General features: G+C 38.3%; 1 protein-coding gene across 5 annotated transcripts in view; it reads right to left on the bottom strand.

Moving 5' to 3' along the window:
- Positions 1-13,406: 13,406 nt before the first annotated feature.
- Positions 13,407-27,149, bottom strand: part of TBC1D4 (TBC1 domain family member 4) — a 176,572-nt gene continuing 162,829 nt past the window's right edge. For all 5 annotated transcript variants that reach the window (XM_044913543.1, XM_044913544.1, XM_044913541.1 and 2 more), the window contains 4 exons: positions 23,884-24,043; positions 21,403-21,572; positions 16,306-16,482; positions 13,407-14,439 (listed from right to left, as the gene is read on the bottom strand). In XM_044913543.1, the coding sequence (XP_044769478.1) occupies positions 14,206-14,439; positions 16,306-16,482; positions 21,403-21,572; positions 23,884-24,043 (741 nt within the window). In that variant the 3' untranslated portion in view covers positions 13,407-14,205. The remainder of the gene's footprint in view (positions 14,440-16,305; positions 16,483-21,402; positions 21,573-23,883; positions 24,044-27,149) is intronic.

The raw sequence follows: 27,149 nt of genomic DNA, 5'->3' as shown, positions 1-27,149 counted from the left end.
AGGGCTCCAAATGGAGCTCTCCAGGAGGGTAAGGGAATTATGGGGTAATCCAGCCTCTCAAAAAGAGGGCCTGAGGTTTAGGGAAGGGGCTTGTCTCGGCAGTGTGTTGTTGAGCCTAGAAGAGCCTTGAGACCCAACCTATTATGTGAGTACAATTAAAGGCAAAAGAGATTGGGATTCTGAGCATGGTGCCCCCCCCCGTGGCATATATGGATATCTGAAGCAGCCACAGATTGCAGCAGAGGACAGAGACATATGAGATAGTACCCCTAGAACAGTGTGACCCAGAGAGAGAACTCAATAAAGGATCAGGGAACAAGACAGTCAAGAAAGCATAGAACCCAATCAATTAAAGCAATGATTACTGAAGACACAGACCACCCCTGAACCAGTCAGATTGTGCACAGACCCTTCTAGACTGAATAAGTCCCTGAGGTTCTTGAACAGTTTGGGTAGAATAGTCCTCACGTAAGCCATGGGACTTTCTCCTAAAATAAAACTATGGAATCCCCAAAGATCTTTGAGGTGAAAGGGATGTGACTGTATTTGTAACCCACTCTGGCAAAGTGACTATACCAGTAACATGTAAAAATATATATGTACTTTAAAACAGAGCAACATAGGAAATAAAAATTCTCATAAATGGCTGATTTTCTCTTAGGTTTATTATATGTTGATTCAGTATGTATTTATCAAACACCTAATATGTGCCAGGCACTGTGCATACTTATTGGGAAATGCATTGCCTAGCCCTCAAGGGTTTCATAGTTGAGTAGGCAAGATCCATAAATTACAACACAACTTGGTAAGTACTATCATTGAGAAATGATCAAAGAATCATGGAAAGCCAGATTAATATTATATAGAAGTGGCTTTATTTCCTATTTCTCTGACCACTTTCTAATCTCCCTTCTTTTCTGCTTTGCCTGTGGGCAGGGAAGCTACAGAAAGAAAGCCAAGTACGATGTTCAGCATGTCAAATGGTCAAGTCAGATGAAAGTGATCACATCGTTAGAAGGTCAATGGTGAATTATTCAAAAAACATTTTTAAAAATATTTCAATCTTTGCATTTCAGTGAGTTAGGACTCAAAACGAAGGTGCCTTTTGATAGAATTTGATAAAGAAATTTTACTAATCTTTTAGAGTATTACACAAATGGTAGCTATTGGTATTCCAATTCTGGATCTCTGTCACCTTGTCTTTGGATTCAGAGCAAAGAGAATAACCTACCCCCCGCTTTTGAAAGCATCCTCTTTTTCTCAGGACAAAGGTAGGAATGGCCATGCCTCACTCAGAGGATCCCACTTGCCCCCTCATGTGTAGCCTTGGCCCCCTTCTCCCTGGTTAATATATGTTGCATCCATGAATAAGGCTCCATCTATGGAGGTAAGGGGTTAAGAGAGCTCATCCTTGAAGAAGACAAAGGGCATTTTTTTTTCTTTAATTCCTTTTGTAACCCCGCACTCTTCTTTCTGTTAGCCAGCCACTCTAGGCTGTCCTCTCTGGCTTCCCAGATTCAACATGGTACTTATGTACTGAGGATGAGGAAGAGAAAATAATTTGCAATTCTCTCAATTCCACCTTTACAAGAGGTATTTCTTCTGCTCCTCTTCATTATTTTCCAACCTCTTTTCCAAGGAGGCCTTATAGAAACTTATAAATGGGAAGTTGGGCTTCAGGAACTTGAAGCTTTACAAGCAGATGATATATTTTTTTGAATGTCATTGATGGATACATTCACTCACCTAAGTCTACCTGGTTGAAATGGCAGCTGCCCACTCAATTTCCCTTTAAAAACTCACATATGCAAGTGGCAATAATTGTAGGTCCACTGGCAGCTGGATCTGTTTTTACAAAGTGAAGGAGTCGCCATCTAAAACCCATAAACTGTCACAGTCTGTCATCACTGCAAGGATGCGGCCATTATTTAAATTGTGAATGATTTTTTTCCCTCTGTGATGGCTTTTCAGTTGGTGATATGTCATAGGCAAGCCACAGTAAACTGGCCTTAAGCATTCTCAACCCATTAGTCCTGCCTATAATTTGGTGCTTTCGGGAAAGCATACAAATGATATAAAAAAAGATTTTTTTCAGTGTTTATGCCTGCCAGAAAAAAAAAAAAAAAATCCAAGGAAATGTTTTTGACATAACACCTGAATAAGAGCTGGGCATCATGACTGCTACAGGTAGAAAAAAATAAACGAGCCTCATTTATTGCTGGCTCTGATATATCCTTGGTGAGAAGTCTCTCTTCAAATCAGGGCAAAAGTAATCTCTCACATTTGTTTAGTGTTCAAGAATTCATAAAGCTTTAAAGAGACACAATTTTATTTAATTTTCACAATAATGCTGTGCATTGGAAGAGCATGTGTTCTCATCAGTATTCTCATTTTACATATGAGGAAACTGAGACTTAGGAAATTTTTGGTGACTCACCCAAGGTTACATAGAGTTAGTAAATGACAGAACAGTCTAAACCCAGGGCTTCTACCTCCAGAGCTCCTCTCCACTAAAGCCTGCTGTTGGGTGTTTTCTTGCTTTAACCTCTCTTTTGCATAATGAATTCATTTTCAAGTGTTTCAAAAACATGAACAGTCAAAGTCAAGAGGCAGAATCTCAGTGCAGTGGTTCTCACACTTCTCAAGCTGCACATTAGAATTACTGGGGATCTTTTAAAAATTCCAATTCCTAAACTACACCCCACCCAAATAAATCAGAATATCTGGGGGTGGGACCAGATGTCAGTTTTGCTTTTTGTGTTTTTTTTTTAACTCTCAAGAGATTAGAATGTGCAGTCAAATGCACTGTTTCCAAAAGTCTCTGGGCTTTAGAATCCCTTGAGAAGCTTGTCAAACAACAGGTAGCCCATCCTACCATGGAAGATGTGATTCATTAAACAAAGGGAGAACTCAAGTGCCCATAGTCCCTGACTTATGATGGTTTAACTTACGAGTTTTCGACTTTACAGTGGTGTAAAAGAAATACACATTTGCTAGAAACCACACTTTGAATTTTGAATTTAGATCTTTTCCTGGGCTAGTGATAGGTGATACGATCCTCTCTTGAGACACTGGGCAGGGCCGGCAGCCTCAGCTCCCTCAGCCACGTGATCATGAGGGCCAGCAACCAATATGCTTAGGACCATTCTGTCCCCATATAGCCATTCTGTTTTTCACTTTCAGTACAGTGTTTAATACATTATATGAGATATTCAACACTTTATTTAAAAATAGGCTTTGTGTTAGATGATGTTGCTCAACTGTAGGCTAATGTAAGTGATCTGAACATGTTTAAGGTAGGCTAGGCTAAGCTATGAGATTTGGTAGGTTAGGTGTATTAAATGCATTTTCGACTCACAGTATTTTCAGCTTATGATTATCTATAGGGACATAACCCCATCATGAATCAAGGAAAATCTACCTGATGTTTTTTTAAAGCTTCTCCAGCAATTCTGGTGCATGCAGAGTTTGAGAACCATCATTTTAAGGGTTAGGGAGAGCAAGTTTTGAATTAGAAGGACCTGCATTTGACAGCTGTGCCATTTACCAGGTATGTGACTCTAGACAAGTTAGTGAACTTCTCAAAGCTTTAGTGTCCTCGTGTATAAAGAGGAGATAATAGTAGTACTTATCTTTTACTGTTGTCTTGATAATTAAATGATACAATGCAGAAGCTGTCAAAACATGGTCTCTGGACCAGCAGCATCAGCATCACCCAGGATATTGTCAGAAACACAAAAATTATCAGCCCCACTCCCCCCCCATGAAATCAGAACTCTGAGAGCAGGGCCTAGCTGTATATAACAAGAAGCCCTCTGGGTGATTATTATGCCTGCTGAAGTCTGATCACCGATATAATGCTTATAAAGTGGCTAATCCAGTGCCTAGTGCACAGGAAGTGCTGAACAAGTGTTAGGTATTATGTTGTTATTATTGACATTCTTGTTGTTATCCACATTTGTGTCAGAAGGCTTCAAAAGCACAGCAAAGTTGCCTCCAAAAATAACAGCTGTGAATGAAGTCACAACCAGCCAGGAGGAGCAGGCCCAATGTCAAGATTACTATTACAATTATCAGCACCCATGGTCTTTGTCCTCAAGAACCATTCAACATTCCTGGTGAATGGTCACCATTGACCATATCGTTTTCCTCTTTAAAAACCCATTAATAGTTGTAATTACCTATAGTACAGAGTCTAAAATCTGGCTTTTCCTTCCTCACTAAACTGGTATGTGTAACTCTCTCCCTCCCCACCTATGTCCCTCACTTTTTTTTTCAGATTTTTGAATAAGCCATGCTCTTGTCTACCTCCTGATTCCTGATAATTACCCTACTAAGAATCATCATATCTCTGGGAAAGAAAAGATGCAAAATAAGTCAGAAACTAGTCCAATTGTCACAACAGGCCTGCTGAGTTCCCACCATGGGCTCCCTGTATCTGCAGTAGCATGCCGGCCCTGTGTGGGTCAAAAACCAAACCAACCAGGGGCGCCTGGGTGGCTCAGTTGGTTAAGCGACTGCCTTCGGCTCAGGTCATGATCCTGGAGTCCCAGGATCGAGTCCCGCATCGGGCTCCCTGCTCGGCGGGGAGTCTGCTTCTCCCTCTGACCCTCCTCCCTCTCATGCTGTCTCTCATTCTCTCTCTCTCTCAAATAAATAAATAAATAAATCTTAAAAAAAAAAAAAAAAAAAACCAAACCAACCAACCTTACCCCTAACTTAATAGAGTCTAATGGGGGAAAAGAACAGACATGAAACAGATGTTTACAAATAATTAAAGGGCTACATGTGTGCAAAATTCTACAGAAGAGAAGTGTAAAGTGTGAAGGGAAAATATGCTGGGATACATGGCATGTCTGCAGGGACACAAGATCCTGCTGGGTTCAGGGAATGACTCTGAGGAAATGATGTGTAACCTGACATGGAAGGTGTATATAAGCCAGGCAAGAGAAAGGGGCATAGGGTGGGATGTTGCAATCATCCCAGGCAAGGGGAATACTAAAGTCTGGAAGTGTAGAAGAACATAGCATTCAAAGATGTTTTGGTCAGGACAAGTCAGAGTTGATGAACACCTGTCCACTCTAGTATCTGTTATCAACATTAGGATGAAGTGTGGTGACTTAAACCAGTATCAGCTTTATTCTGTGTTTGTCTGAGAACCCAAGAAACAATTGTTAGGTCATATTGCTGAAACTTTGGGACAGTAACAAGTGAGTCAGCCATGAACAGAAACCCAAATTCCTTGGAGTATTTTTAATTCAATTTGGATTCCAGATCTCATCAAAAATTAGGTAGAATGAATGGTGAAAAAATGTGATGAAAACTTAAAAGAAATTATATTATTTTTGCCTTAAGGAAAAAAGATGAAAAGCAATTTTATATCGGTCTTCTATATTTGAAAGGCTTTTATATATAAGAAGATGATCTGTTTTTCCTCATCTCCACTGAGAACAGAGGAAGAGGAAATGTGTTTAAACATAAGTATCAAAAGTATAGGTTTGATATAAAACAATTTCTTGACAATAAAGAGAATTAAGTTTTAGGGATCTTACAAAGGGAGACTTAAGTAGTTTCCCCGAAGGCATTTCTAATAAGCTAGATTTTCCTATATTGGGGATATTTTACCTGGAAGCAGAAAGGTGAACTACGGAATTTCTTCACGTAGCTGCTGTCCTGTGAGTCCTTCCCAAAGAAAGCAACAGTAAGTGCAAACAAATGGAAACAACAGTGTCATCTAGTGGAAAGCTCTGTAATAACATCCAATATACCAATCTATGATTGAATAAATCCCTATATACTTTTAAGTATTGAAACTAATTAATTTTTTTTAAACCTAGATGCAAACCTGTTTCAAGATTATATTTTTCCATTCATGCCTCAGCCACATACACTTAAGGGAAAAACAGGCCCCAAATCATCAGGCCAACTGATGACTAAGCCCTCCAGAGGGAACTGGCAGATTATAAGTACTTCGATAGTCACAGTTTAAAGACTAAACCCAACAGAATTGCAACGCTTTAATTAAATTCTTAACAGCCACACTCCCAATGCATGTTTTGGATTTCCCAGATTTGAAGTACAAATTTCTGCTTCTGAGATAAAGGATATTGCTGATGAATAATCATCAGAAAGCTAAAATGACTGACAGGCACTATGGCTGTCCTCCTGGTAGTCCCTTCTAGGTGATTTCTCTCAGACAAGGCCTTTTGGGAAACATCCTGTTGTTTTCGGTGGTCTTCCTTACCATAGATCCAAAACTCTTGCTTTGTTGTTAGTCAGAAAAACGTAGGTTCAGAAGGCTCGATTACATGGTCCGCCTATTTCCTTCAATAATACTATCTTATTACATCTAGCATGATAGGTATCCCACTATATTATACTGCTTCTTCTTGTCTATATTCTCCAGTAGACTGTGTTCTCAGCACTTAGCATGCTGGCTGGGATACAGTGGTTTTTAATAAATGTCTTTTGAGTGAATAAAAAAAAAGAATCCTGCAACTTACCCCTCTATTAGATGTGTATTCTGTTTATGATTGTCTATATAAATAAAAACATGCTTCTTCCCACTGACAAGAAGACAGATACAGCCAACACCCATAATGAAGAGGGTGGAAAGGACTTATTCATCTATTTTTTTTTTTAAAAAACAAGGCTAACCACATGGTTTCAACTGGACTTGTACTACGTAGCAAAAGGAACAAAAAAAAAAGAAGAAGAAGAAGAAGAAGAAAGGCTGGTAAAAAATATTTACTTGGCTCATTAGTTGTGTGGTATATTTTTAAAAAACAAAAACCAACTCTGAGATGAAGATGAATTATGATAGTTAAACGAAAAGCAGAACTAGAATTCTCTTTCCATGTGCATTACTTAATTTATCTGGAGCTTTGGAAAATCAATTACCCCAGAAATCTTATAGCTAAATGGAACCTTAGAGGTCTAATTTAAGCCCATCATTTGAAAGATAAGAAAATTCAGCTTTAATGAGTTTGGTCACTGCCTCAAGTCAACAAGCAGTTAAATAGAGGAGCCAGGACTCAGTCAGGCTGGCCCACATGTTGACAAACCTGTGCTCCTAACCCTGGGGGATATGGTCTCCTTGCCCACTCAGTGCTCCCCCCTGAGGAGCCATGCCAGGTTAAATGTGTGTAATGTCACTTAATTTATTGTCTCGCAAACTCATTTGCCCATAGTCTTTTGGAAGCCTTAACATTCTCCAGGTATAAATTTTAGGGAATTCTGAGGTAGTCCCAAGTATCCCTGCTACAGAGCTGTAACAACTGGATCTCACAGATGGTACCAACAATTCATGTGCTCATCAATGCAGTGGGTGAACCCAGTTCTTCTATATAACTTGCCATGTATACTACAAATAAGCGTGGGTTGGGGACAACCCAGCTCAATAAAATGCCTACAAAACCGTGAGAGTTTGCTCATGCTGAGTGTGCCTGTCACAGGAAAAGTTAACCTGCATAGTGAAAAAGTGCACAGCTGTCATCTCTTCAAACAGTCCTTCAGACAGAAGATTGGTACAGTCTTTCAGGAGGTGGTGTTTTTTTTGCGACAGGAAGTCTATCTTGAAAGCAAGGGATTGTGCTCTTAATAACTCTTTTGCCTACTTCCTCCAGGCTCAGAAAGAGCAGAGGAATAGAAAGATACAATTGCAAGAAAGCATAGTTTCCAAATTTGCACTAGTATTATGTCTTGCAATCCTTTCTTAGAAACAGCATGTAAAATGTATTCTTTTGATACTCTGAATATGAGACAGTTTATGCAAGGGCATACATGGTTGATAATAAGCTTAGCTTCAGGAGAAAGGGGAAGAAAATCAAGCATATTAATTCACTTCGGTCACTGGTACATCCCTTCCTGCCTTGCCCTGTGACTTTAAATATAAGTACTATTAAGTTTACCGATGAATGATCTCATTACATAGGCTTTAATAGACTTATTAAACAGCCAGTGGTGATATCTCACTGTAAGTACCAAATTTACCACAGAATGGCTAAATTAGGGAGCAGAAAGGACTCAGAGTAATTGTTGACTAGACAAAGTAGAACATAAATGTATAAGGAAAACTGAATATGCCCAAGTTAGTGAAAGTCAACAAAGGAAATGCCCTCATTTCATTTTGTAAAGCCCCGTGGGACACCCCTGAACATAGAGCATTAGCTATATGTTTAACTGAAATGATTACTTCTGAACAATATCATATTCTATTAAAAATAGCATTGGTGAATTTGCAAATTAACTCAGTTTGAGAAGGGAAACAATATCAGACCACACGAGACTTTTACTTCACAAAAGAAAACTTGAATATTACCAATATTTTAGTATCTCTTAGAAAAAAATATTCTTCTCCTATGTTTGCAGAAGCAGCATTATTATTAAGAAAACCAATTTGCCCAACATCACATCTGTACATTCTCGGGTTCTTTCCATATAATCCAAAAAAATCACCCAAAAGATATCATTTACTCTAGTGAGTTTGCTCTGGCTCGGGCCTTGAAAACAAGAATATGATTTCTTCAGTACACAAACCACAGATTCATTTCTCATGGGTGGACTCACAGAAACCAAGCTTCTGAGACTGATGTTTAAAATCAGAATCCCAAAGAGATATTTGTACACATTTCCCATTACTTGTCTAAGCCAAAAGGTGGAAGCAAGCCAAGTGTCCACTGACAGATGAATGGATAAACAAAATCGGGTGTATACATACAATACAGTATTATTCAGCTTTAGAAAGGAAGCAAATTCTGATACATGCTACAACATGGATGATCCTTGATGACGTTATGCTGTGTAAAATAAGCCAGTCACAAAAAGACAAGTACTGTATGATTCCACGTATGTGAGGTACTAGAGTACTCAAATTCATACAGACCGAAAGCAGAATGGTAGTTATCAGTGGCTGGGAGGAGGGGGGATTGGGAAGTTATTAATAGGTAACAGAGGTTCAGTTTTGCAAGATAAAGAGTTCATGGATAGATACACAAGGTGAATATACTTAATGCCACTGAACTGTACACTTAAAATGATTAAGATGGCAAATTTTATGTTATGTGTATTTTACCACAATTTTGAAAATTCAGAATCCTTGTTTTTTAATTTATAGAAAAACAGTACTGTCACAGGGATTTGAATACTTGCTCTTTTATAACTAGCCTAGCCTCTCTAACAGAGAAAAAAAACTAAGTCATAAATGGAAGCCTGCTTTGAAGGCATACATTAATAAAAAAAAAAAAGAACAAGGGTAGTCCACTGAATTGGATGTTTGAGACGTCTGTCCAACACAGATGACACATCAATCTCACAACAAAGACAGACTTGTCAGAGGGACCAGAGCACTTGGATTCTGGAGGCCAGGACTCCCTGTATTCATTTTATTATTTTTTTTTAAAAAGGATTTTTATTTATTTATTTGACAGAGAGAGACACAGCGAGAGAGGGAACACAAGCAGGGGGAGTGGGAGAGGGAGAAGCAGGCTTCCCGCTGAGCAGGGAGCCGGGAGCCGGGAGCCTGGAGCCTGATGGGGGGCTCGATCTCAGGAACCCGGGATCATGACCTGAGCCGAAGGCAGACGCTTAACGACTGAGCCACCCAGGCGCCCACCCCTGTATTCATTTTAACAATGAGGACAGGCTTGCTAGTGGTCTTGGCTAGGGTTCCCTCCACTGGATCTACCAAAATTGACTGGTTTTCTTTCTCCTATCTTTCCAAGCCTCATTCTCTTCTGATTAACCTAACTGTTCTTTAGCTATGCAAATATATTCAGTTAGATCACAGCTGAAGCTCTCAGATCCTGGTGCTATTCTATCTAAAGCGATCTTACAGATGAGAGTAAAGATTTTTGATTTTAAAGAATCATGGTTCCCTCTTTTTTCTTGAGGTAACTAAATGCTATGACACTGACAGTAGTCCCTGGGCGGTAGTCCAGAACGATGGCTGCTTCAGGAAAGGAGGTAGACTTGCACCATGTGACTAGAGGAGGGGACAAGATGGGGCCACGGACAGGAGACAAAGCTAGACGGGTTATGAAGGACAGGCTCATAGAAGGCCGAATGTGTCATCTTAAAGATTGGATAATCCTGGGAGGAAAGAAGAGCCTTTGAACGGTTTTAAGCTGAAGCTAAACTTAGGTGAGATTTATGTTTTAGGAAGTTCCCTCTGCCTGAGGTGAGGAGCAGTCCAGGTAAGAGAGGATAACCCACACTTGGGTAGGTGCCCTTTGGCATGCCCTTTGGTGCTGCTCACCCTGAAGTGGGGTTTGAAGCAAAACCAATCTAGTTCCATAATGGGGAACACTGTGAATGGCATGGGTAGATGGGAGAATAGGTTTGCAGGGCAACCAGCATGTCACTCCAGAAAGTCCCACTGACCATCGCTTCTATTGCTTTTTCCCTATGTTGCCAGCTGATTCCCTGTCTATCCTAGATCCTTCCCCTCTTTGACCCCACTTTCTGCTTCCATTTCTAAGTCGACAAAACAAAACAAAAACCAAGTAGTTCAGTATCTGTGACTTAGGAGTTTGTCCCCAGAAGTGGGAAATGATCTCAGTTTAACCCACCAGAGCAAGGAGATGAATGAAAGTAGCTGCAATGGGCAGAAATCGGAAAATGGGTAAATTATTTTGCAGCTAAAATGAGCAGGTTTCAGTGACTAACTCTGTCAAGAGACAGAAGTCTACACTGACTTGCTTCCCCAAAGGCCACTGCTCTAGGTCAGGTTTTTACTATTTTATTTTATTTGGCCTAGATTTTTATGGAAATCACCAAACTGCAGTCTCCCATTTCCTAGTCTCCGTCCAATGTAGAAATTGGGTTTAGATTAGAGCAAATCCGATTGTGTCTCTCTCTACGTTACTGGACTTGAACAGCTCACATTTCTCTCTAGGTGGAGTCCAAACTCTGTCACAAGGTCTACTAAGATCCTCATGATAGAGTCCGTGTTTGTTTCCCACCTCTCCCCGTGGGAGCACTAACTGTACTTCAGGATTAATGAGTTGTGACTTCAGAAATATACCATCCTCTCTCATTCATCTCCTGTTTAACACAACTTACTCACCTCCTACTGGCTCTTCTAGATTCAGGTCAAGCATCACTTCCTCCGAACACTTTTGACACCCACTTCCAGTGCTGCCAGTCCTGCAGTCCAGGCAGAGTGAAGTGATTCTCATCTGGATTACTTTGCGGACCTGTAATAGTATAAATTCTCTTGCTTCCTAATTATCCCCTCGCCACTAGACTGCAAGCACGTCAAGGACAAGGGCTGTATCTTCTCCACCTCTCAAAACTCAGCATCTAGCTTGGCTTACAAAAACTATTTGTTGAATGAATAAATAAAAGTGGTGGAACCAAGACTCAGATCTAAAATTTCCCACCTTAAATCTAGTGCTTTTCTCAATATATCACAGCCAATAAAAGTGACACATTATGGTAGAGGACCAAATACTTCAAATGACAGATTTCCTATTCTTAATCTAGCACAGTAAAAACAAATGGGTGAAATGGTCATGAAATGCGTAAGTGAACATGGATATTAAGAGACCATACTATGTAAGCCTACACTGACACTCAAAGTATTTACTACCTGTAATGCAAAATATCTCATAAAAGTTCTAGTCCTAAAGTTATCAAGAAGATCCAGTATCCTTGTACTGGATTATAAACATACTAGAGAATATTCTGAAGATATATATTATATGTAAACACATTCACATCATATCCATCAATAACTATTCTTAATTATTTGGAAGCTAATGCAATTTTTTTAAAATTATATTTTCTTATCCTCTTTCTCTCCCTTGCTATCTATGAGGGAGCATAGAAAACAAAAGGAATAGAATGCAAATCTGTCAGTGTGGTTGTCTTTTTCTTTTTATACTCAACAGCAAAAGGCTCCACTGGGAAAAAAGGTTGAAAATTGGTAACTGACAAGGGACTTTCATATTTCTATCAATTATCTTTGTTCTCTGATTCTATTAAAAAGAATTATTATTGAAGCAATTTTAAGTAGCAATAATCCAGCCCATGCAGATTTTGTAAAGAACTCTAACCAAGAGCATCTTCTTTCCTATTATAAACAAAAACCAATACGCCAAGGAAACCGTAGCAATAGATTTATTGGAAATGAGCTAGACATTACATTAATTGGATGAAGATGTAACAATGCATAAGCATAACTGGTGCAACATTTAAAAAATCACAAAAGAAAAAGAAAATTCATTTTCAGAAGAAATACTGTATCCAAGACACTTTAATCTCTGAACACCGTAACACAACTCATGACGTTGACTTTGAATATCCAGAATAAAATTTACTTGAAACTGAACTGAAAGGGAAAGTTTCTTTTCCCAGCTTAAAGATTCTTTGGCTACCGCCTGTATATCACACACATAAGGTAATTTTCATACCAGACAGTAACCAGATGGTATCTGTCATATCCCTCATAGGAAAAACCTCTCCTACAAATAGAGAAATTTGAGGGAATCCAAGCAACAAATCAGTTGATAACTCCAACTTAATAGGGGACCTAGAATCTGCATTTCCTAGAGCTAGAAATTACATTAACTTTACTAATAAGACTTTATTTTCTTTTTTAAAAAAACTGCCTGGATTAGAGGGCATGATGATTTGTAACAAGAATCATTACATTTATACTGAGTAATGGTGTAAAGGCCAGGGTTCAGATGCTTATCATCTGCTCTTCAAGGTTTTCCCAAACCTTGAGAGCTTTGCCCTTCTAACCTATAATACACTGGCTAGTGTATAAAAAAACTCCCTCTGAAGAAAATTATCCCAAGTAATCCATCTGTGATAAGTACTGCAAAAAGCAGAAATGATATTGTTTGGAAAGGCAAAAATGCTGAACAACTTTCAGAGACACTACCATAGAATCATCTCTGAAATGGAGAACTGCATGTGTACTCTGAAAATTACTTTTCTTCCACATACCCAGCATGCATGCATGTCCTCTGATAAGCTGTAGTCTGAGGAAGCTGGGAGTTCAAACACAGAAGTAGGTCTTAGAAGAGCTTGGTGCCACTTTCCACTTCTCGCCAATGGATTTCAACAGTTTATTCGTAAACATTTCACAGTTCTCACAAACTTTCACATACAAGGGAAAGATGATTGAGAGCTTATTAGATTCGATCAGTTGGCAAAAAAAAAAAAAAGTATCTCAACACAGCATATTATCTTTAGAAAACCAATCATAATTTCCCTATCTTTCATTTAAGGTAGAGAGAACTAAATTAGGAGCTCCTGTGAGTGGGAAAATGACAAGTCCTTGTCACCAACTATGGCACCAAGTAAAAGGGAGTCCATTCATGACTGTAAGGAGTAATTTAAATTAAAAATAGAAAGTTGATCTAGACAATTTAGGTCCTAAATGAAATTGTGGAGGCCTGATATTTTTAGTTTGAGTAACAATGCTGGTCTAATTTGCTGGGAAATTAGCAACATTCTATTTCACCCTGAGCTGGGTGGGTAGACTCCACTACGATGTCTTGCTTTCTTATGCATGTCCAAAGTCATGCCTAACCTGACTCAAAATGCATGTAGACACAACATGCTAGTTGGCACAAAGCAGGCGGGGGAGGAAGGCCCCCACCTTCCTGAAAAACCCATAGGCGCATGACTGGCAATTTGTCATTTTCCTCAGATATACATAATGTCAGTAGATTTTAAGACAGATATACATAAAGTTACATAAATGTTTCTACCTCTCCACCATTGAGTGAAACATGCTGTTCTTTGGAGAAAAAAATACATTCATTTTTTTCAAGTATATTTCAATATACAAAGATGCTCTAGCTTTGTTTCACTACAAAGACAAAATGATTTCACCTATGTCCAAGGGGAATTTCATTTTAACTTCCCTTTGGTGTGGATTTCATGAAGTTTGGATTTAAAAAATTATTCTAAATATACATCTACTCCTTTGATCTGAAAGCGTGAACTCTTTACGTCCATTTTATGTCTATGTACATAGTCAACAACATAAAACCAGTCTACATATGTACAATGGCTTAGGATTGGCGTACTCTAATAATGAGAGCGAGGTCCACCCTCAAGGACTAGGGCTCAGCACCAGACTGCAGCGGTTCTGTCAGCTCCGGTGTCCAGCGTTGGGCCGGCAGCACGCAGACGCTTCCCTTCTTCACCATTCTAAGAGCACGTTCTGCTGATGTGGCAGTTCTTCAGTTATGGCTTGTTTCCTGTCTTGGCTTTGTTGTTAGGGTTGCAGGTGAGGTCTCTTAGCAATGATTCGCAACTGGCGAGCGCATCGGCTGGCAGCAGCTTCCGGATCTGATCCACTGTCTTTTGATAAGCCATTTTCTCTTGTTCCAGAGTCCGGATTAAAGACTTCATTTTGGTCTCTCTGGTCAGAAGGTTTTCCAGATTGGATTCCAAGGTCTGGATTTTAGCATGAGCTGTCTGTTTGGGGGAAAGAAAAACAAATGCAAATTCCTCCAAATCAAAAATCTGCAGAGTCTGGTTTCTCATCAGAACCTCAGCTAGACCTTAGATCTAGTAACCAATCATATCGCATTACTTAATAGAATAGTTTGTGAGGCAGATACTTTGAAACCCTCTGTGACATGGGTTTCTCAAAACGTAACTGCAGTACTGACAAAATCCACCTCATGTCACTGAATACACTGAATACAACAAAAATGCAAGATTAAATCAGCATCCCACAGTGGTGGGGGCCTCACTGTATTCCCCTGGAGTGAGTGGAATCTGGCTGAAGGAGAAACAGGAGATTTCTGACGTTGCCCGGAGGTGCTGAAAGAGGCTTTCCACCCCCTGACTAGAAATACAGGGTTTTCTAAACACATACTTGGGATCCTATCAGTTTCAGTGGGTGTCAGGGGTTCCCACATAACCTGGGAACCAAGACGTGATGATGACATTTAACTGTCAATGAAAAAGTTTGTAACTATTAATAAAAGTTATTATAATATACAGCAGGTGCAAACCCACTTTCCCTAATAGAAAAGGGCTCAATTAATCACCATTGAAGCATCAAATAATAAGGGACAATACCCCAGTTTTTCTTTTTGAAAATAGTGTTGGCTCTTTGTTTGAATAGACGTACAATTTTCTGTGGGCAGGAGCTAATGTAAAATGAAGTGAAGGAAGTCAGAGTTCCTGTCCTTGGGGAGCAATTACTCTGGAGACCCCTCGTTTCTAAGCCTTTCTGTCCTAGCCATTCTTGTCAGGGGACTCACCACATAGAAGCAGAGTTTTAGTATTCTCTAGCTTAGAAACAGGTGTCATGTTGGGAAGTGGGGGGTAGACAGAAACCAAGGAGCCATTAGGCACTTCAGCTCCAATTCAGAGCTCATCTCCCCCACCTCCCAGAAGGTTCCCTTCCTAACCTCCCCTCCAGTGATCACTCTTAAGCCCTGCCCCTCGGGGCTTGGATACACAGCTCACATCATACAAGTTGCAGATGCAGAATATTAGTTTATACTAATTTGCTTATTGCATTTGTAAATGTGCATTTATAAATAAATACATAGTATTTTATATTCCCAAGTAACTGTAAACTCCTTGATGGAAGGGACTATGTGTTACATGTTTTCATTCAATTCTCTCAAAAATGCCTCCTTTTTTTCCATTTCAGCGCGTTTTACTCTAGACAATTCTCACTGTCCCCAGATTTCTTCAAGTGATTTCTAGCTAGTCTCCATACCTTTTCTCCCCATGCGAATGTGTACTCATCAAGGTTTCCAGATTGATCTTTCTAAAGTACAGCTTAAAAGCTCTGAGAGGTTTCCCTCTCAACAGGATTAAAGCCATGCTCTTCTACTTAGCACTGAAAGTCATCCATAGTTCTGCCTCCACACATTTATCCCACCTTTCCCCAACGTAAATCTTAAACTGACCCCCAGCTTCCTCTGCTGCTCTGCCCCATCTTCCTTATTTATACCAACCCCCCACTCATTTCTCCCACTAGTCCTTCAGAGTCCAGCTCAAGCCCCAGGTCCTCCAGAGCTTTCCCATTTTCCCATAGTCAGCCCCTCCGCCCTTGAACTTAGCCAAATATGTGTAACATCCTATAGGTATTTAACCAGGTTCTGTTTTGAATTGCCATTGAATATTTTGTGAGTGTACATTTTCTCTCCCTAGTGATATTTAGGTTGATTTGTGCATTTGTAGCAGCCCCCAGAACACTTGCACACAGTCTGATACACAGACCCCCTGTCGGCAGCGGTTCAGTCCACGTCACATCTCTGTAATTCCTGGTATAGTTCTGTGCAGTCAAGTGTTTTGAGCAAATCTTTATCTTTTTACCTGTAACTTTTCTAGGAGGTCCATGTTTTGTCTTTTCAGTTGGCTATTGGCCCTCTCCAGCTTCTCCATAGGTTCACTATCCTCACAAGCATATGATGATTCCTGAAGTTCATCCTGCAGCACGTGATATTCCACCTCATAGGCATGTAACTGTTTAGATATATCCATCTCAAAAACCTGCCATGAAAATACCTTGGGTTAGTCTGGCCTTTAGTATGTATACCAAAATACAGTCTATGTATCTGGTGTGCTTCATATAGATTTCCAAATACTAATGAGGAAGAGTATGGCACATCAAAAGGAAGAATAACAGGTATGACTGTCTATATATGGACAAACAGATTACTTCTACACAACTGAAACATTCTCATAGTGAGGCCAAGACACTAGAATAAGTTAATGCTCAAGGGTATTTTGCAACCACAATATACATCATCTGGTAACTCTCTAAAAATGTAGCATACCAGATAAATAACATTAGTTACTGAGTAATTCTTACCTATGTTAGAGATAATCTTTGCTGATTAGCAAGTGAAATTGCATAGGGTATTTCTATAATAAAGAAACCAAAGCCACTGATAATAATTTGTCAATAGGGAAGACAGGACTTATACTAAATATTTTCACGCACTTGCTAATCCACATGGGCCTCTCAGGAGTACCATGTTGTACCACGCAGAGAATCTTCGTAACTGCCTACCCTGAGCACAGTACAGAGCTGGAGGGTTTAATCAGGGCTGCTTCTGCTCTCCCAAATTGCCACCAAGCAGGAAGACCATTTGCTTAGAAGTTAGTGGGCAGGTAATGCCTCCTTGGTCTCAGCTTGCAAGGGAAGTAGCTGCCATTTAAGCATCAGTGTCTACACTAACACTATAGGGAGAAAAGAAACCACAACAAGCCTGACTTATTTATCCTACTACTATAAGAGGTACTCCAATCTTAGAATTTAAATGAATTGTCTAGAGAAGATGATCATCCCTCTCGAGCATCACTTTTTCCCTACCTAGTGGGAAACCATGGACGTAATGGACTGTGACCTGTGACCCAACCATTAAAAATGATAAAATGGGTCTATATGTATTGGCATGGAAAAATGTCCAGTACTCCATATATTTTTTAATAAAAAATCAGATTGCACGCTAATCAAGCCTTCTTCCTGTTAGTGAATGGACACAGCATGGTGAGTGTGTCCACACTGATTTCTGAAGTGTATGAAAGTGAGAAAGATGAACACGGATTCCTGTATATGGTCTATGCTTCTCAGGAGACATTTGGAATGAAATTGTCTGTGTAAGACTAGAAAAATGCATCTGTTCTTGAGTTTTTTTTAAACCCTTACCAAGGGGAAAAAAAATAGGGGATATTACCAACTGAGATTGATCAGTTCATCCAATCTCAGATCATCAAAGCAGTAGTGTTCCTGCCTAGGAGTTTTAGGAAGTTGTTTTGTACTGCAAGCAGAAAAACTGAGCTCCAAATGAGCACATTCAGCTTTGGAAAACTATATTATTTAACCTAGGCTGTTTTGTTTTCAAATTTAGAAGTTTAAAGATAAAATACTTTGCATTCTAAGTTGTCAATAAAATAGACCTTCACATTATTTTAATGCTCTTTCCCTACTAGGAACCTGCAATTTAAGCATTCAGAAAGACATTCTTTACTAGGTTCACTGAACCAGCCAACTTTTTGTAGAAGGGCTTCTATTCAACTGGGGAAATCTCTGTAAGAGGGTCTTTAAGCCTAAGTTGTCAAGCATAGCCCCCCGCCCCCATTTGCTATAATCATTGGAAAAAAGCAGGGAAAATGGCAGTAGGAAAACCCTGAACTGCTGCCAAGGTTCCCGTTCCTCGTGTATGTGTACCGGGAGCCTGTGCCCTCGCTGTGCTGGCAAGTTCTTGTTTGCTTCTCTAGACAATAACAGAAAAGCACCACTGCTCAATAAGAACCTTGAATAATTTAAAATTTTGGTCTAGTTTCTCAAAGGGCCCAGAGAAAGAACATACTACATTTTTCCTGGTTTGTATATTCTCTAAGAAGTCAAACTGCTGTCTGCTTTGGTAAAGAAACAAGCTGTTCTATCCATTTCATTCCTTAGGACAGTGCTAGAAACTACAGAACATGGAAACTAAAGCATTAAAATTCAGATGCACTCCCTCTACCATTTGGCCTAAAGCTGTAGATGATCCATGTTTTATGTTAAGTGTGTGACTCTTATTAAAAAGTTACCACCTCTGAAACAAATAATACATTATATGTTAAAAAAAAAAAAAAAAAGATAGTAGGAAGGGAAAAATGAAGGGGGAAATTGGAGGGGGAGACAAACCATGAGAGACTATGGACTCTGAGAAACAAACTGAGGGTTCTAGAGGGGAGGGGGGTGGGGGGGATAGGTTAGCCTGGTGATGGGTATTATAGAGGGCACGTATTAAATGGAGCACTGGGTGTTATATGCAAACAATGAATCATGGAACACTACATCAAAAAAAAAAAGTTACCACATTTTTAAGAATATTTTAGTTGTCATTGTAGGTCAACCATCAAAGTTCCTCCACTCCCAAGTGCATGTCAGTTGTGAAGAAAACAACAGCAAAAGGAGACCTAACACTCTTCACAGATATTAATATCAGAAGTTAAACATTTTCCAAGTTCAACTAGAATAACCAATGCTTCCTACTACCTGCATGGGGTTCACTATTTACTATTTTTGTGGGAGTAGCACAGAAAGATCACAGACCACTTTAGACTGTACTTAGCAGGTCACAATTTACCTTTGTGTATTTAGATGTGTGTGCTATACCTGTACCTGTTAGTGGGAATTACTTATTAATGGGGGGGGAAGGGGGGAGGAAGCAATAGTACTGCATATGGGCACTTGACCCCCGACCTTCCAACTGCTCTTCCCGCTGCATGCATCTGTCCACATGGCTAACTTTTAATATGTGTATTTTTACATTACGTAAATTCTTAATCAGCCTGTCTTGTTTAGATTGTAGACATCATTCTATCTGACATTCTTGTAACTACTGTGTGATCAGTAAGATTCCTAGAAGAAATTCTGCTTTTTAAAAAAACAAGTACCATGCAGAGACGGGTGACTTCTATCCCACATTAGTGGGTGGTCACTAAGATCTCTAGACCAAGTACATTTTTAATGAACTAAGGTGAATAAAGGCACAACTATAAACTGTCAAGAAAAATCAAGTTACATAATAGCATGTATAGTATGATTTCACTTTATATTTAAGCAAAGAGAGATGTGTTTAGTAGGTTTTCTTTTCTTTCTTTTTTTACTTTTATTTTTTCCTTTGTGCTTTTCTGCATTATTGGCATTTTTCACAGTGATCATATTTTAAGTAAAGCTCATCAAGGTCTCTATTAATAGCAACAGTTCATTCCATTTTAAATCAACTCTAATTGTTAGAAAAATCTCTCTTATGTCAAGTCCAAATCTACCTGCCTATAAATTCTATCCATTCATCCTAGCAAAGATCTCTAAAGCCAGGTGATTCCCTCCTTAATTTTAGAAGAGAGGTGATCTGACTTCAAATCAGATTATCGCTTCTCTAAAAGCACAATCTCTGACTGCTTGCCAGTCCAAAAAGATATTTCTGAAGAATTAATAAACGAGTACATATGTAAATAAAAGCTATATTTTTCAGCTTACATAGCATTTTAACAAAATTGTTCAAAGATATTTACAGAATAATCTGCTTGTGACTTAGATTCCATAAAAAGAAACTTTTATATGTCATAGAATAAGAGTTCATGTTATAGTGTGAATTACAGTGTATAAAATTCTTCAACCTAATTGGTTAAATTTGCTCCTAAAAACAATATGAAAAAGTAACAGGATCGTCATTGTTATGCTCATTTAGTAAGGGAGGACGCTGAGACTCAGAGAGCTTGAAACTTGCCCAAAGTCACACAGCTAATAGGCAGCAAGGCACCAGAACACTATGTCAAATTCCCTTTCTCTTGCTCTAAACTCTGTTATCTGCTATCCCAAGTGCCTCTAGGAAAGTGGTAAATTTTATCAATACTCCTAAAAGCAGTCATCTACGAATCTTAAGTTTGTTCATGTCATCTGAGTAACATCAATATATAACTACCACTTAACCCAGTCCCTATGAAGAGCCAGGGACTAGATATGTGATGTATTGATTATTCTCCACTTGTTTCCCAGATCCATTCTCTGCCTTCATCTGTTCTGCTGGACCCGGGAGACAGACTCTTGTGACCTGCATCCCCCTTTCACACCTCCTTTCTTGCTGGCTCTGGTTGGGTATGGTCCAGAAGAGCAGCCAGCAGGAGATCAGAACGAGAAGGAGAAAGAGGTTGGTCTTTCTTCCTTGCTCCTTCCTTGCCTGGCTCACCAAGAGCACAAAAACCTCCAAAATCCCCTCCTGCATAGTTCTGGTACTCACTGGGCCTGGTAACACTATTAGATCCTTCCCTCTGTTACTAGTTCTTGGGCACTTGGATATCCACATTTGGTTCTCTTAACCCTGCCCCAACCTCTATAAAATGGCACCTTTGTTTGAATCATTGACAACAGACTGTTTCCTACACTTTAGCCTCACAAAACCTCCGAATCAGTATTGTCCTATTTGGAAGGTAAGAACACTAGAGTTCAGAAGATTAGGGAGATGTGTACAAGCCCACCAACTAATAAAAGAGTTAGAACATGATGCAAACCCAATACTGTCTAATTCCAAAGCCTAGGTTCTTGCCATGTGTCCTCCTTATATATTTTAAGACAGACTTAGTATCGCAAAGGTAAGTGGGTCTCATTTTTTTTTATTTATTAGGTCTTCCTAACTCTGTCAGCTCTGCCTTCAGTATTACCGTTGGTCTAAATGGAAAGATTCACCAAACACTCCTTACGTAGCACTGAGGCACTTTTCCTGTGCAGAGCCACACAGACAATGTCACAATGTAGAAATTCCACGATAATCTCATTTCCAAATAAAATATATCTGATCAAATAAAAAAACTCTATCAAACAAAACTAAGTCTTTATGCTAATGCATTTAATATATAATTAGTGGAGAAACTGCTGAATGATTTTATATCTTATTATTATCATTTTAATCATACCTGGGTAATAATTTTTTCCATTTCAGATGTATTCATATCAGGTAGTGTGGTTTTAAGAAATTCGACAATACTTTCAAAGTTTTCACATTCCATTATAAGTGTCTCCTGGCTGCTCAGCAGACTGAGTGCAACCTTAAATATAACTTCAGTTCCCTGAAGAAAAATAATATCTAAAAGAAGAGATACAATTTCATGATCAAAATTATGCATCCACCATTGTAAAAAGTGTACTCTTTGTGCTAATGGCTTTTTGTGTTTCTTGTGGTTGTTGTTTTTAATTACTGCAGTGGAACGATGGAATAGTCTGCAAAAGAATATGGTTGAGGTCATCTACATTTAAAAAAAAATAATATGACTGAAACAAACAGAAGTTTAAGTATTTTTCTTACTTATTTAGGAATCTCAGATAAGGCCAAGGTAAAAAGAAAAAAAGATTAATTATATAGCTGTTTGTCTGTGTATTTATAATTTTTAGTGGCAAATTTAATGGAGACTAGGTAAACCTAAAGATGCTTATTCAACTGATACTTTGATTTTTCTTCACAAGGGGAATACAAAAACAAATCAACATAAGCAATTAGTACTATTTAAACTCTCATTACCATAATAAAAAATAAATGAACCAGTTAATATGCAATTAAACCTTTATCAGAGCAAGAAATTTAAAAAAAAAATTTTTAAAGAAAAATCAAAATCAATATATAACCTAAATCAGAAGTAAAACAGAAAAATAGAAAAGCTACCCTGACTCTGAACTCTACTTCCTAACAAGTACAAACAGGCAATAGTTTTGAAAGTACCAAATATTTCTATATGAAAGTTTCAATCTTTGCCACTTTAGAAACAGTAATAAACAACAGAGAGTCTTTAAAAAATAGGAAACTGTGAACTTCTGCTCATGCATCTTTCCCTTTACTAAATTCAAAGAAAAGGACTGAGAAGCTACTGCAGAGCTGATGGCATCAGACATATTTTCATTGCAAAAAATAGAATTGTGGAGGTTTGTTTCTTGAATTCTAATATCATGCTCCCAAGCATAAGTCAAAGAGAGATGCTTTCAAACATCGCTTTATCATTTTGATTTGATAAATTATTCTAAGAAAAAAATATATATCCTGAGAGTAAATATATATTATATATATATAATATATATTATGAATGAAAGGATTTTAAAAGACCCAAGACTAGGAACCCAAACTCCACCCAAAAACTTAACTGAAAAGAAGCAATCCAGTATTTTAATAAAGAAGAGAAATTTGGTGAACATCTTGATTTTGCTCTTTTGCTGCACTTTGTCTACAGATTATATTACACTAATTCAGTGTTTAACTTTTTAAACCACAGTCCCCAATAAGAAAGACACCATACATTGTTATCTCGTATATGTATACATATTACACACATATCTTCAAAATTGAAGCTTCTCGAAACATTTTTCCTTACTATTTGTTATACTCTAATATTTTCATTATATTCCATTCTAGCTCATTTTTTTTTCTAATGCTGGTAATGACCTACAATCAGGCCAGTACTCACAATTTGACAAAAAGCTCCAATTTAGCAAAGGCATGGTTACAAATATTGACTACTTTCACCATGGATACCAGATAAGCAGGATGTAAAAACTGTGGGAGCCCTTTCTGAGGTCACAGAGGTCCTAAACCTCTTTAAGAACAAACCTCTAGTAAAGAGTTGTTTTTTAAAAAAATTTTGTTTTTTAAATAGTGGACTTAGATAAACCTAACTAAAGACTTGTGAATAGATTTAAGGACCCCCAAAGGGTGCATAAGCCACATCATAGTCTATTCCTGGTGCCTAACACTGTGATGAAGCAAGACGGGAACTCAGTATCTTGCCCCAGGCCTTACTGCCTGTGTTTAGTGCTTTTTCCCTGAGGCACCCAGTCTTAGAGATTGATGCCACCACTTCATTGGCATGGAAGGAGAGTCACTTAAGCAATAAAACAGGAATTTCAGTTATTCTATTAACAAAAGTCAGATTAAAAAAAAAAAAGTCATTAGGAATCACATTGATATAGGTACTTCCATTGACCCAACCAGAGAACATGTTTCTCTCTGTTTTGAATTAGTGTTAAAGGAGACAATGGGGAAAGAAAAACAAAAACAAAAACGGAGCTAAGAAGGATGTGTATAAAAATCTGGAAAATTATACATAGTAAGTCCTTAGTTGGGATTTTTAAAAAAGTGTCTTCTGATTTGGGGGTGAAAATGAAAATAAGAGCTCCATCACAGCTACTCAAATACAAGGCCCAATTCTTCTTTCCCTTTTAATTTTCAATTTCATTTAAGACCAATATGGTTTTAAATTACTCTCAGAATAGAGCCAGGCACATTTATTAAATTCCATTGGCAATTTGCTATTCTGTGTAACACACGATAAAATAATTGGGGCACCACATGGTGAGAAGAATATTCCTTGGAATAAATAACAATGTTCCATTTGATCATAGGCATCTCTTACCAAAAACTCTGGCTACAAATCCTAGTGGAAATTGAGAGGCAAACAATGTGAGGAACCAGGGGGCAGCATAAAGACTGGGGCTGATTTCATTTTCTTCAAGATGATTGTAGAGATCTCTGTGATAGTCATGAAGGAGCCTGGACAGCTGGTACATCTGAATCTAAAGTTAATTTGGAGAAGAAAAAGAAAATATTATGCATTTATCTGTGCATAAAATACACTAACTTTAATTTTATTACCCTAATATTTAATAACAAATTCATATATATTCAATACATGAAAGTAGTATTATTTTATTTTTATTATGTAAAAGTTGATATTAAAGTCCAAGTTTACTTAACTGAGGTCAGAAGGCAAGTCAACAAGAGTCCATCTAAGATGACTGAGCAAGTTTCTCTATCATTAGTGTGTTTTGGTATCACATATATACATGGAAATGGTCATCTTCCCTCATGTAGGAAGGCATTGCTTTTGGAATTTAATCAGAATTGTCCTGGCCTAGGACTCTCATGGAACGTCCATTATAATTTCAGACCAATTGCAGAAAAGCCTCCATTCAAAAGGATCTACCACATTTAGTTCATTTCGCTAATTTATTTTATTTTATTTTTTTACTTTTTTTTGTTGTTGTTATGTTAATCACCATACACTGCATCATTAGTTTTTGATGTAGTGTTCCGTGATTCATTGTTTGCGTATAACACCCAGTGTTCCATGCAATGTTTGCCCTCCTTAATACCCATCACCAGGCTAACCCATCCCCAACCCCCCTCCCCGCTAGAACCCTCAGTTTGTTTCTCAGAGTCCATAGTCTCTCATGGTTCGTCTCCTCCTCCAATTTGCCCTGCCTTCATTTTTCCACCAAAGTTTGTCTCTATTTGCTGGGCCCCGCATCTGATTTATGATGGCGCTCTGGCTTAGACCCCACCAGGCAACCGGGGCTGCTAGGACACTGCCTGGCTTAGAATGTTATGGAGCCAGATGCTTGAGATATGATTTCCAATATCCAAGGTATTCCAGCAGCATATTTTTTTATGCCAAAGGAGATTAAAGCAAAAATTACAGTCTGACTGTCTCTAGTATTAAAAGAAGAAATTATTTCATGTGGCTACTGCTTGATTATTGGTATTTCAAAAAATAAACATTATTAAGGCAGCATATGGCTGTGAATAATAAACAAATTTGTGAATTGTGCCTTATTTTAAATTTTTATCCACACAGTAACATACTGAGTAGTGGTTCCTTGGTCAGTTCTATCAGTTTGACATTTTGGTGTGAAATGTACACAATATTTTATTAAATCTAGCACAACTTCTTTCCCTAGAAGATATCATCAAAATATCACCCTTAAATAGTTAGCTTTACAAAATGCATGAAAATAACCAATTATATTGTGAATTCAACTGTTGTTTCCAGAGCACAAAACTAAAAATCAAAGTACTATGTATAAACACAGCAAATTATTTGTTTGATCTTTATCTGTAACACATATCTGTGGAAATTAAGTTCCACACACACTGTAAAAGGAAAGAAAGAGCCACCGGAAGCCATAGCTATAAAACAAGAAGCTTAGGTTCCGTCAGACATAAAGGTTTAAAAGAATGTGATTATTATCTCAATCAGTCATGTTGGAAAAATCATGTATTTCCCTTAGGCCATTTACAATTTAGAAACTAGACATACTGGGCCCCATCAACAGAGGAATTAGCATTTTGGTAGCACAAAAATCAAAGAAGTCTAATAAGCAGAATAAGGAGAAACATACTGTCAAAAGCATTCTATTCTTGTTCAGTGAGGACTGTGACCCAGAAGGTATACTTTATTTTTTTTAAAGAAGCTTTTCCTTTTTTTACATTCTAAACTAGGGGTTTAGAACATTTCTTCCATCAGGGTAGATTTACATTAAATCTCTTTTGAAAAAGGCAAATGAAAACACAATTCAGTCTTCCTTCAAAGGAAACTTTAATGATAAAATGCCATCTGCTAAGAATCAGTAATTCTCCAGTTCTACAGTATAGATAACATGGCAGATCTTTTGATGGAAGAGGCAGAGCCAGAGCAGGGAAATGGGGAGAGAGATGAGAAGGGTAGAGAAGACGGGGGGGGAAGGGACAGCAAAGACTTCAGATAAAGGACACAGTGCTTTTACACTCAACACAAAATACAGCAGCCACAAAACATGAGGGGACAAAGTTAAAAGAGACCTCAACTCCCTCATGTCACACATAAGGGAACTGAGGCCAAGACCCAGCAGTGCTCAAGCTCACACCACGCAGGTGATCAGAAATCCCATCAAGTGATCCAAGCCCACTGCTGCTTCCACTTCTGAAAGTCATACTGATTGGACAAAAAACACTCTCTGCTCCTGAAAGTGGGAAAGTGTTGCACCTCACTTTCTAGAGCAAAAAGCTCTATCCTCCTAGAATAAGGTCCCCAATCTTGCAGCCTCTACAAATACTGCCAAAGAGAAAAACAACTTCATTGTCATTATTATAGATATAAAATATTTCTTAGTAGATGCAAGCCATATAAATGTATTTATCCAATTTACATGAATTTCTATGATATCAAATTGATGAATTTTTAAATTGAAAAATCACTGCATTTTGGGGCACCTGGGTGGCTCAGTCGGTTAAGCATCTGCCTTCAGCTCAGGTCATGATCTCAGGGTCCTGGGATGGAGCCCTGTGTCAGTCTCCCTGCTCGGTGGGGAGCCTGCTTCTCCCTCTCACTCTCCTCTGTGCTCTCTTTCTCTCTCTCTCAAATAAATAAAATCTTAAGAAAAAAAGAAAAATCACTGCATTTTTAAAGTGATAATTGCATCTATCTTTCTATTTATGGACCTAAATCAAACATGACTCACAGGTACTTTCCATTCTTTAAAATTTTTAATATTAGATATCAAACTTATTTCTGGAAATCAGAGCTACTTGATTCCTTACAAGGGAAGACCCTTCATACGAACTCACACCTGAAAACCCAAAGCTGAGAGGAAAGCCCTACCTATCTCCCTAGCAAAACTTTCATCTTAAGAAAAATGGACCACTTCTTCACCACTGATCTTCTCAAGAAAATACCACTTACTGTAATATTCACAAGGTGAAAACCCAGTCCTTTTTTGTCTACAGATTGGTACCTAAAATATTAAATGTAAAAACTGATCCTTGGGAACCAGAAAAGAGTATATTTGAAAAGCATTTTTAAAATATTTTACTTGTTATCTACAGCATAATATTATGACTAACTGGGCATCTTGCCTACCCCAT

Source organism: Neomonachus schauinslandi, chromosome 3 (genome assembly GCF_002201575.2).
Source record: "Neomonachus schauinslandi chromosome 3, ASM220157v2, whole genome shotgun sequence".
In the NCBI taxonomy this organism is placed as follows: Eukaryota; Metazoa; Chordata; class Mammalia; order Carnivora; family Phocidae; genus Neomonachus; species Neomonachus schauinslandi.
This window is presented reverse-complemented; position numbering and strand designations above follow the sequence as displayed.